The sequence below is a fragment of the Cyanistes caeruleus genome, chromosome 1 (genome assembly GCF_971803275.1).
Source record: "Cyanistes caeruleus chromosome 1, bCyaCae1.hap1.1, whole genome shotgun sequence".
NCBI classification, from domain to species: domain Eukaryota; kingdom Metazoa; phylum Chordata; class Aves; order Passeriformes; family Paridae; genus Cyanistes; species Cyanistes caeruleus.
In genome coordinates, this window is record NC_141701.1 from 22,445,031 (window position 1) to 22,457,112 (window position 12,082).

General features: G+C 35.7%; 1 protein-coding gene across 1 annotated transcript in view; it reads left to right on the forward strand.

Moving 5' to 3' along the window:
* Nucleotides 1-12,082, forward strand: part of STK3 (serine/threonine kinase 3) — a 128,256-nt gene that overhangs the window by 55,774 nt on the left and 60,400 nt on the right. The window contains exons 7-8 of the mRNA XM_086881707.1: nucleotides 933-1,070; nucleotides 2,968-3,093. Of these exons, the coding sequence (XP_086737833.1) occupies nucleotides 933-1,070; nucleotides 2,968-3,093 (264 nt within the window). The remainder of the gene's footprint in view (nucleotides 1-932; nucleotides 1,071-2,967; nucleotides 3,094-12,082) is intronic.

Genomic DNA, 12,082 nt, shown 5'->3' on the forward strand with positions numbered 1-12,082 from the left:
TAGTTCTGAATATTGTGTTGCTATCATGTGTAAGTCTGAAGCAATGATATTCAATGCATTTATTACATACAAAATTTTAAAAATTTTCATTATTTTGCAGTTGTCTGTCAGAGTTGTATGGCTTTTTTTTCCACTGCTTTTTTCACTGCTGCAAGTGTGTATTTTTAATTGGAGGTAAACCTTGAAATGGTCATATAAAAAATGGCACAATATGTATAATCTTAAGTAGGACAAACCTTTTTTTATGTAGGATGAATATTTTTTCCCAGTTGAAAAATCTGTCTGCATATGGTTCTCAACAGAAGAAATTTCTACTATATAGGTAAAATGATGCATTTTCAGTTTCATGTAGGTTCTCAGTACTGTAAGACTAATTACTTGCTTATTTTATTTATTTCATCTTTTAGTATTACCTTAGGTCTTTTAGCATATGTATCTAAATCTTACTTGCACAAGCAAGTTTTAAAGCTCCATCTGATGAATTGAGGGCAAAAGGAAATAGCAATCCTCCCAAATTTCCTAAGCAATTCTCAAAACTAAATTCACTTAAGAGAGGAGAAGGTGAGCTTGGCTGTTCACAGAAACTTTATATGTGTTTTTAAAGAAGCAGTGCTGTCATTTGTGCTGAGAATTTCTGAAAGAATACCATCATCTCTTCAGACTGATGAACAGCAGTAGATAAAATAGTCATGTGCTTAATGGGGTACAGTTTAAATAGAGAATATCTAATGGGAAGTAGTTACATTAGTAGCAGATGGATTTACTTTCTGAATCTTGATCTGAGTAGAAATCCTTGCATACTTAAAATTTGTCTTCCAGATTCTTAGCCTGATAAGAAAGGTGGATAAAGCAATTCCTTTTTTTTTAACTTGGCTTCAGCTGCTGTGGTGATGTGTTTTATTTAGACTTGCTATTGTTTGATTTTTATCTAGGCTATTTTTATGATTCCTACAAATCCCCCTCCAACCTTCCGGAAGCCAGAGCTCTGGTCGGATGAATTCACAGATTTTGTGAAGAAATGCTTAGTGAAAAATCCTGAACAAAGAGCTACAGCAACCCAGCTGCTACAGGTCAGTATTTAAGTTACTGAGGAAAAGCACATTTTATGTTTGGGGTTTGTTTTTTTTCCTCAAACCCAAAATGTTGTGAAAATTTGTAAGGGAAAATCTTATTTTAGCTATTATTATGTCTTATTTATTTTTCACTTTGTAGTCTTTGTGGTATTTTCTCTATCAGCTCCTGTATCTCTGCCCCCATTTTATTTTTGTTCCTGCTGCTTCTAAAAATTCACTGCTCATTGAATAGTTTAGGGCTGGTTCTTGCTATTAAAATTGGATCCATGCTTTGTGGTTAGAGGCCCTCAATAGATCTCAGGATTTAGACAAGTGTTTAGTAAAAGAGTTGGGCCCAGGTTACCCTTCTGTGTGGATCATGCATGGGGTATATTCAAGTCTTTCCTTCTGTTCATGTCAAATGAAGCAGGCAGGTGGCTCTGTGTCCTAGAAAGGTCTGATTGGGATGGGCAGTATAATGAGTTTGTTCTTGGGCTGAGTTCAACCAAGTGGGCACTTTCCTATGTGAGCCACAGTTGGCAGTGTGAACCTTTGGAGCAAGGCAGGGTATGCCAGGCTTTCGCTTCCCGTATTACTCTCCTGCTAGATTTATTCTGTGTTGAGCTAGCAATAGCAGCTGTTAAATTTTAAGTTCCAGTGAACTCCACTACAAGGAGAATATGAATTTTGCAAAGTTGGTAATAGATCCATCATATTTATAGATCGTGCTATGAATATTTAATTTTATACATTGCAAAACACTAAAATGTAGACCACAAAGTAGGTTAAAAAACGAAAGTTCTAAGTGTCTGTGATGTATGAACCAGTACTTGAGACCTCCAAGATTTGAAGTTTGTATGGTTAGCTGAATACAGACAGCTGGATAGAAGAGACTTGCATTAATGTGGGCAAGTAAGGAGAAACAAACAAGAAGCTTCAGCGTGCAGTTTCTTTCCCATGCTTATTGAGAAAACCAAATACTGTGTTTGTTCATCAGGAGTCTGTTGTCTTTTTCCCTAGCTGGAATTTGGAGAATATGTGATGGAGCTGGAGGTGTTGTGAAGATGTTGGAGTAGAAATGAAAGTACTGTTTGTCAAGTGAGGTCATGGAATGAAAAAGAGAGTAATTGAATTAATATATCAAGGAAGAAGATAGTTAGTAGGCGTAGGGAATGAGGCTTCATCAGTTCGGTTCTTCATGGAACAGATTTTAAATACTTATTAATATTTTTCCTGAGGTGCTTAGTTACATTTTTGCCTAAATTGTACTTGCATATGATGATGCAAAAATCAGGGTTTTTTTCTAACAGCAGGTGTTTATTCGGCAGAAAAATGTGCAAATGGTATCATGCATGTTGTCTTAAATGAAGAAGTAATGTTTTAAATGACCTTGAATTAAAAACTAAACTTCCTGCTAAAAGTAAAAGTTGTTTTACTGGTTCCATGTTTCAGCATCATAGATCAAGAAATTATTGTATGATATTTAAAGCATAGGTTTGTTGAAGTTAGCAGCCACAGATGATCTGGTTAGAGACACTAATCTGTGCTCTCAATTTTTTAAGCTTTATTAAATTACAAAACCAAATACCTGAAAAAGTTTGGTTTTCTATGTCAGATCATCACCACTCTATTTACAACTTACTGCACAATTTCTTTGGAAAATTGTGTTTTCACTCATAAAGCAGATACTAAGTGATTACATTTCCCAAGGCTTGCAGCTGTTAAAAATAGTTAAAGTAATATTTTAGTTATGAAGCAGCTGAAAGACACTGTATGTTGTGTTGGTGTAGATTTTGTGTTATGTACAGTAATGTATATCACTGAAATCTGTGATGTTGAATTGGACTTGTAATTAAATATGAGGCACAACTGCTGTAATGATATTACATATTTTAATGATTTTTTTTTTCTCTAGCATACATTTATTAAGAATGCTAAGCCAGTTTCAATTTTAAGGGACCTGATCACCGAAGCTATGGAGATAAAAGCAAAGCGACATGAAGAACAGCAGAGAGAACTAGAAGAGGAGGAAGAAAATTCGGTGTGTACCCATTTTTCCTGTAACCATCTATACTTTGCAGATAAATTGCTATTTTCTCCTGCTTCCTGTAGTTTTGTTAAAATAATTTTTTTTACCGGTTTTCTGTCTGGTTTTAAGTCTATGAATTCTGAGTATTCCACTCTTAATTATGAGTAATGCTGTAAATGCCAGCCTTCAGCACTATTCCATGAAATGTCTTAGTAAACAGCTTTTCTAGGAAGTGGGAAAAGAAACCATCTTCAGCTATTCAGAACAACATTAAAACCCCCAAAATTGTTTAAGGTTCTACTTTCACTGGTGGACTTCTAGACAAGTGGTTGAGTTTTTTTTTAGTTCAGGGCATTTTGCTTGGTATTTGTTTGATTTTTTTTTGGTTAAGTCCAATACACAGAATAATTAATGATGACAGTAAGCAGTGATTGCAGTGAGGTTTGAACCAAGTAACATGAAAATGGTGATTGCACTTCATTCTTCAGATGACATTGTCAGAATATGTTTGAGGAGAGAAGCAGGTTGTGTGATATGTAGGTTGCATTTAGAATTGTTTGGCAGTGTTAAGAATAAGTCTGTGTTCCTGGCATTATTACTCTTCCCTACATAATTTATTTCAGGTTAGTCTTGTGCAATGCAGCAGAACATGCTTCAGAGAAGTGTATTGCCACATATACAATGTGTGGTCATTCAAGGTCATCCAGAAAAAGCACAAAGAGAAGATGGAGACTGGAATGTTACAGCTCTAAGCAAACAGAAAAGACCAGTGCAGTAAATGCTGTTTGTCCTATAGCAAATTGTAGAATCCTTGTTACAGAGTGCTCTGTGCTGATGTATATATAGGAGTACTTTTCAAGCAGATTCTGTGCAATCTTTTTTATCTCCAGCAATCAGTGAGGTTGGCTGCATTTTTTTTTTTTCTGTTCTAAGAGTGTGTTCTAAGAATATCAAGAATCTTGTTTTTATAAAGGTGGTTTACTCTGAATTGTATTTGCTTAGTTAGTAATAAAAAAGGCAGGGAAGGCTGGTACTATTTTTTTTATATTAGGTAATCTTCCTCTGTGTGACTTGACATGTAGAGTTGATGTTTCACTTACTGAATAGTTGATTTTTGAAGAGACTGATTTATTACTGACAAAAATCTGATATCTTTATTAGCTTGCTTTCATCTGTACTGTTGCCTTCTGGAGATGTTAAGTGCTTGGACAATGTTGATGTCTTTTTCACTAACCCAAAATTAGGCATGACATCTGATTACTTAGTCTGAGGTTCAGATCACATTGCCGGGCACAGTCCATGCCAGCTAAGGATGTGGTGTACACTTCCCACTCCCACTACTGTATGTAAGGGTGTAACACAAGTTTGGTTCACCTCAGCTGAGGCAGCATTTAGGAACTCCTCATGGTTCTTACACGGGTACAGAAGTCAGAGTGTGACACTGCACTCCCTACTCTGCCGCCCCTCACACTCCTTCCCTCCATACTTCCCCCCATTTAGTGTTCAGCGTAAGAGAACCTCAAATCCAGGACTGGGGCAGCAATCTTTTACTTGTGTTACCATTGTAATAATTGGGAATTCTGCCTTGAGCTCTTGTGGTGCCATAAGGGAACCAGCTACAGTAAAAAACATACAGCAAGAGTCTGCTTGTCACTAGGTATAGAAGATAGGTGCCTCAAATCTGAGAGTCACAGGAGTATCTGGTTAATGGGGCTGAGAAAACAGAATCACAGGGTGGTTGAGATTGACAGGTACCTGCAGAGGTCATGTTGTCCAACCCCCCTATGTAAGCAGGGCCACTGAGGTTTGGCTGCCCAGGATCATGTCCAGACAGCTTTTGAATATGTCCAAGGAAGGAAACTCCACAACCTCTCTGTGTAGCTCATTCCAATGCTCGGTCACCCTCATAATACAAAAAGTGCTTCCTGATGTTCCCAGGAAATCTCTTTCATTTCATTATTTGCCCATTGCCTCTGCTCCTGTCACTTAGTACTACTGAAAAAAGCCTGAATTCATCCTCTTTGCACTTCCCCTTCAGATATTTACACATACTGATAAGGTCCCCTATGAGCTTTGTGTTCTTGAGGCTGAGCAGTTCCAGCTCTCAGCCTTTATTCATGGGAGAGATGCTCCAGTCCCTTGATCATCTTTGTGGCCCTTTGTTAACTCTCTCTGGTGTGTTCATGTCTATTATACTGAGGAGCCCAGAAGTGGACCCAGCACTCCAGGTGTGGCCTGAGCAGTGCAGAGCAGAAGGAAAGGATTGCTCACCTCCCTGCACCTCCTGGCAACTTTGTCTAATAGAGTTCCTAATTTGTCTAACCAGCCGCTTGTGTTAAAAGGTTGGTTTGCTCTTAAAAATGAGTTCTATTGTAGTATATGGAAATACTAAGTCTGTCATATTTTTACTTATACTAGTAGAATTTATGGGGCTATAAATCATATACCAGTGCATGAGCATCAACAAACCCAGAACCAGAAGTCAACCTCTGCTTGAAGAAATTGCTCTTCAATATAAGGCAGAAGGTCAGGGCAGTTGGCAGCTCAGCATTTGCATACCTTGCTCAATGTTTTTTGTTATCATGATTTTTATTTTTCACTGCAGATGCTGACTTCCAGGCTGTAATTGTTTAAGTAATATTAATAAATAATACCAAATTGTTTTAAAGGGGCTGGTAAGAAACGTGCAAGAATATCTTGTAAATCCTCTTGTAAGAGGATGTCCAAGTGTTTTTGCTGTAAAGTTTATACTGAAGAATTGAACATTTTCAGAAGTTTTCCATTATAAAAAGATCAAGTAAAAGAAGATTTTTGTAGCTAGTATAAAAAATAATTTTATGAATTTTTTATGGTATTGGTATTTTTTTAGTTTCCTAAATTTTCACACAGTTTTATGATTCAAGAAAATAATCTGTGATAAGATTTTTAGTTAGGATTAAATATTTAACAATTGTTAAAACTGGTGGGATTTGATAGTAAGTGTGACTTTTGCTATCAGTAAATGTATATATATCTAATAATTTTGTATTGCTTGGTAAGCTGTGAATGAAAAAAGTTTTGAAATACTTAAGCTTTAATAGAAAAAGTGAGGGTACAAGTGATTGAAATGAAGAATGATGGTGAGGAGGGATTTCTTTGTTGACAAAAACAGTTCTTGGAGTGACCTATGAATATCTTTTGTGTGTCACAATGCAGAACAAATTTTGTTCTGGACTGGTTTTAATAATTGTTTGGTTATAATACAGACTTCTTATGTCTTGCAACAGTTTCAGTCCAGTACATCATTGTAAAAAATTCCAGATTCATTTGAGAGACAGCACCAGAATCTTGTCAAATTGCTGTCACCAAAGGTTCTGGTCAGCCACAAGTGCAAACTCATCTAAACTAGGAAACAGCAGCATAAACTTGTACCAGTGCCTAGGGAGGCCTACATGAAAGCTGGAGAAGGACTTTTTCCAAGGGCATGTAGTATAGGGGGATAGATATTAGGAGAAATTCTTTGTGGAGAGGGTGTGTAACACTAGAATAGGCTGCCCAGAGAAGCTGTGGATGCCCTATTCCTAAAGTGCCGTAGGTCAGGTTGGATGGGACTTTGAGCAATCAGATCTAGGTGAAGGGGTCCCTGCCCTTGGTACGGAAGTTGGAACTAGATGGTCTTTATGGTCCCTTCCAATTCAAAACATTCTGTGATTCTCTGAAACGGTTACAATTTTCTTTTCAATTAAAGACATTGTCTGTAAGGTGTTTCTTGAATGCAGGTTGCTCATATACTGCATAGTAAACTTCTGAACAACATGCTAAGTGTAAGTGAAGCCTGAATTAAGTGGCATTCTGATTTTAGTTTTTTAAGCATACTGGGTAGAGGTTAATCAACGGACCCACAAGTTTTTAGAGGAAACCAGGATAAAAATCTGGAGGAATAAAATGAAAGCGTTACAATATCTGTGTTTGTCATTTTAGAAAAAGAAATAATCCCCCAACCCCACACTTCACTTCAAAATAATGTATAATTTGACATTGTATAATAAGCTCAAACGTTGTGCCTTTCATTCAATTTGGAACTTCTTTGTGGAACTGCCAGAAAAAGAGTAAATCAATTCTTTCTGCACTTCTGAGTACTTACTATTTTCTTTTTGTAAAGGGAAAGCTGATAATATGAGTGCTAGTTTGGTATATTTGGTATAGAGTTTGCTAGTGGATGAAGTCAGCAGTCCAGCATTCAGGAATAAAGATAAATAACCCTTGCACATCCCTCCTCCTTATGTATCAGTTTCACAGAACCCTTTAAGAAATATAGGGCTGCTTGTAGTTTGCATGACTACATGATTCTGTAGTGCAAATGATAATACAGGTCTTGATGTCTGAATCGGCACTGATGGCAACAGCCATCAGTGTCTGCACTGTTGGCAACAGCCCTAGAAAGAGCTAATGGCAGTCCCTGTGTTGCCTTATGTAGTAGTAGTGACAGTGAGTAATGTGTATATTTCTTCATATTTTAATATCTATAAATGTTTTTAGGTTGTGTGCAGAATTGGAGTCACTGTTCAGTTGCAAAGTAATAGCCACCTGGCACTTCAATTTTGAAAAATAACACATCAGAAATGGAGTTTTTCTTAATCATACTGCTGTAAAGTCCTCAGTGTAGAAATGCGAAAACAGACTCAAACTTTGAGAAATGCATATTTAACAACATCTAAAAGCAAGAGCAAATGCTTGTGCTAGTGTTAAGTAGAATCTGTTGATGTTAAAAGTCTCTCATGGACAGTGAAATGGGTCCATATATTATTGAAAATGGATGGTTTCAGTTAACCTGTCGGGTGCTTGAATTTGTTGATCTAACCCCCCCAAGCATTTCCTATGTAAATTGTGAGCAGTTCACTAGTATGTGATTTGAGACCCATCAAGAAGAAAGGTGTAAAATGTTCTAATTGTGAAGTTTCTTATGTTAGGGAACCCATTTAATGCTAACAGTAGCATTTAATATGTTTTTGTGCTTTAATACCTTCTTAAAGTCTGTATAGCTATGGGTACTCAAGTTAAAAGTGACTTGCATAACTGGAAGTAGAACGGAATGCGTGGATTTGGAGAAATAATCAGATGCAAAGTCTTCACAATTTTGTACTTTATTTTCAGGGTCAGTTCAGGTAGTTGTCCTTCAATTGAAGAAGAGTCACATCCCCAAAACTGATTCTTACTTTTCTTTTTCACCATCGTCTGTGGACATTTTATAGCATGAGAAGTTGTCAGTTGTAATGTAAATATTTTTTGCTCTTCAAAACTTTGTATTACAGAGCTGAAAATAAATGCCCAAGTTGAATACAGTCTCCATGTCTGTATCCTTCCTGAGAAATATAATATCATTATGAGTAGTGTGCTTAGAATTGATTTTATGCCTGTTATGAGAGCTGCTCATATGATGAGAATGCCTTCTGACAAACTGACTTGTTTTGATAGGTGCTGAGGTAGTTGTACAGGTTTTTTTAATTAAGCAGAAGTCACAAGTGTTGTGTTCTACAGAAGGTTAATCCCAATATCAAAGTTTAAATGTTAGTTTAGGCATTATGAGACGTGACCAATCTCTTCTCATGCATTTTTGGAAGTGGGATGTGAAGTGGATGCTGAGGCTGGGCAGCTGCGTTATAGGAATGTAAAGTAACTTGTTGCCTGGCAGCTTACAGAAAACATGTCTAAATATTTGTTTCTGTGGACCTTTAAAGGAACGAGCTAACAAGCAGCACTCTGTATGTTTACTTTTACATTTTAATGTCACTATGATGTGAGAAAAGTTTAAGTCTTTCTGAGTATTAAATCAAGAAATTACTACTTCAGTGATCCTTTTTTTTTTTCTTGGTCACTTAAGTGATTGACAACTATCAACACCAAAGCCAGCTGTCAATAATCAGTTGTTCCTATATGTAGGATTATTTATTCATTCATACAAAAGATTATTTGGTTAATCCTATATTAGTTATATAAAGTTGGCATCTATATTTTGAGACTCAAAGAATTGCAGTAATTATTCCTTTATATGTTTACAATATTTATAGCGCTGTTGTAAAGAAGCTAGTGAATCAGATGAGTTATTCTGTATTTTAAATCTGATACATTGTGCTGTACTTTTCTGAAGGTTTTTATGTTTGCTTTCATGCTTCTTTCATGTGTTTGCATATATATGTTATAGCTATATCTGGCTATATATATACACATGTAATATTTCATGAAAGTGTTGAATCTTCACCTGCCATTTTTCTTCATGCCAAACAACACTTGACATATATGTTAATTAAATTTGATTACAGTCCTTTAAGTGTCCTGAAGTTAGAAATACAGCATATTTTTAAAATCCACAGCAGTGTGGAGCCAGAAATGGATTATAGGAAGAATAAACATGGGGAGGTAGGAGCATGTAGCAAGGCGTCATTACCTGGACGTAGAAAACAAACTTAAGTGCTGTTTTGTGACAGATGTCTGTTGAATGCGATGGGATTTGACTGTGTGCTGAAAGTTAAGTTTTTACCTGTTTTACTGATGGGTCTAAGTTTTGTGTGCTCAGAAGTAATCATATACTCAGGTTGAAGTTTGGCTTTGTACTTCAGGAGTACAGGATTACAAAATCCTTGTGCTTGACCAAACTGTGTTACGTGTTTATGTTGCTACTGCAGTGCTTTAAAAAAAGATAGCTGTGACTGAGCTACATTTTTCAAAGGTGATGATGAGGTGTTAATAGTAAATGAAATTATTTTACAGGATACTAAGTTTTGCCAGCATGTAAATAAATCTTCCTTTAATACCTTGCAGCCGAGTTGGCTGTCTTTGCTGCCCTCTAGTGTTCTTTTTACATGCCAAACCACAGGCAGAGATTTTAAAGAGATCAGGCAGATATTTTTGCTGCCGTATTTGCTTCCCTTGTTAAGTTTTTTATCAGTCATCTGTACTGCTGTTGAAAAGGCTACAGAAAAATCCATTAATTACCTCAGCTCATTCAATTCTGTAATGATGTAGAATCAGGTATGGTCTGCAAGGCCATCTTCTCTGAGAAAACTTCAGATGTGTGATGAGATCTTTTATTTTACAAGTATATTATAAAGTCTTGTGTGTGGCTTCTGCCAAAGTATCTTTGAATTTAGCATTCTGATAATCAAACCTCTATGATTGCATTTTTATGATTTAAGGGTTGATTTTGTTAATAATAATAAATTTTGTTAATAAATTATGGTAAATAAGGAGATCCTGAGAGTTAGTCTTACAGGACTGCAGGTTATTGCTGGTACTTGTACTTTGCATTATAATGTTATTCCGAGTTTTTGTAGTCTATTGTCATTTCTGTAGCATTTCAAGAAATTTTAGAGTTCTTACTTGTGTGCACCTTCTTGTCTCCTTATAGTGGTGCAACTGAAACCCCTTCCAAATACAAGTCTGGTTGCTTATTACTTGTACACAGGAAAGCAGCAGATAGTTTAACTCCAGAGTTAGTTGTTTTTATTGTTTGATTCTTGGATCTGTTTTCATAAACAGTATGAGAACATGACACTTCAGCTTTAATATTTCTCTTTTTTTTTTTACTGGTTAAAATTGAGATTGTGTTTGTTTTTATTTAATCAGTATGTTTACCTTTTTTAACAATAGATCACAAGTTCTACACCAATATTTATGTTCTGTAAATCTTGAATGAGAATTTGTATGAAGGAATGACTTTCATCTCTCATGTAAATGTGTACTTCTATAACTTGGATCTACTGCATATTTTTATAAAGTTACCTTTTCAGAACCTATGTAGTCTACTGCCATATTAACTAAATCTCGTATTTGTGAGAAATACTGAAATGACAGTTTTGGAAGCAATCTGTGTCAGCCACTAAAGTAATTATTCTGGGACATGCACAGGCCACAAAGAATTTTTATATTGTTCTGTCTCAGTACATCATTGCTGATATAAGGAAAACACCATTCATCAAAATTGTTGTGTACTTCCCTTTTTGAGACAGCTGTTCTTCTAGTACTAAGGTGGGCTTTTGTGATCCTTAGTCCTGCTGAAAGATAGCTGTTCTCTTTGCTGAGAGACAATGCGAAGATAAAGGCTTTTGGCACTCTTAGACTGGAAAATTAAATGCTGTTCTTTGGACCAAGTCCAGATAGTTGATTTGACTGAAGAAATAAAAGATCATTTTTTCAATGAAGCAGAAATTATGAAGATGGTAATTTAGGACTCCATTTCATACTTGTTCATATTGTTAGCCATCACCTTTTTCCACTAAATTCTACAATAAAAGTTTTGAGCTCCAGGAAAGTCTTTGTTTAATTTCTTATTTCAGCTTAGGTAAATTTAGGACCATATGCAATGCAAGTGGATATTAGTATTAGTCAACCTAGTCTGTAAAACAAATATAACTATGCCTTAAATTCAGAGATTTGCCTGTCTGTATATTAGAGATGCCAAATTTGTAGTGATTAATAGGCAAAACATCAGTATGTTGTGAGTCAGTTTTATATTGTATTGCAGTACTGAAAGAAACGCTTGTAATTTAGCTGTTCTGGTACTTGCAAAATGTGATGCAAAACAACTCTTTTTTTTCCTGAGTACCCTTTTTAGAAGAGGAAAAATGCAATTCATAGAAAACTGGGGTTAACAGTAACATTTGGTAGAAAGTAAAAAAAATTAAAGTTGCCACCAGGAGGAGCAGTACCAAAGTGTTCTCATTTTTTTTACTGGCACAGTTGCCTAGTGTTGTAGCTGTAAGCTGTATCTTTGGGAATTTAATTTTTTTTAAGGGTAGGGTACTAAATAGAATGCAACTAAAATAAAAACAACCCTGAAATAATGCAAATGAACTCAAGTATTTTTGCAAATTATAATCTGGAAAATAATTATTCTTTTGACATTTGGAATTTAAATTTAAATCTGTTTAGGTCTGTATCCTGGCTTCATTATGGTATGTGGTTAGCGAGACATTCTGTATCCAAATTAAGTCTGGTTTTGTATCTGTTAGTTGAGATGTAACAG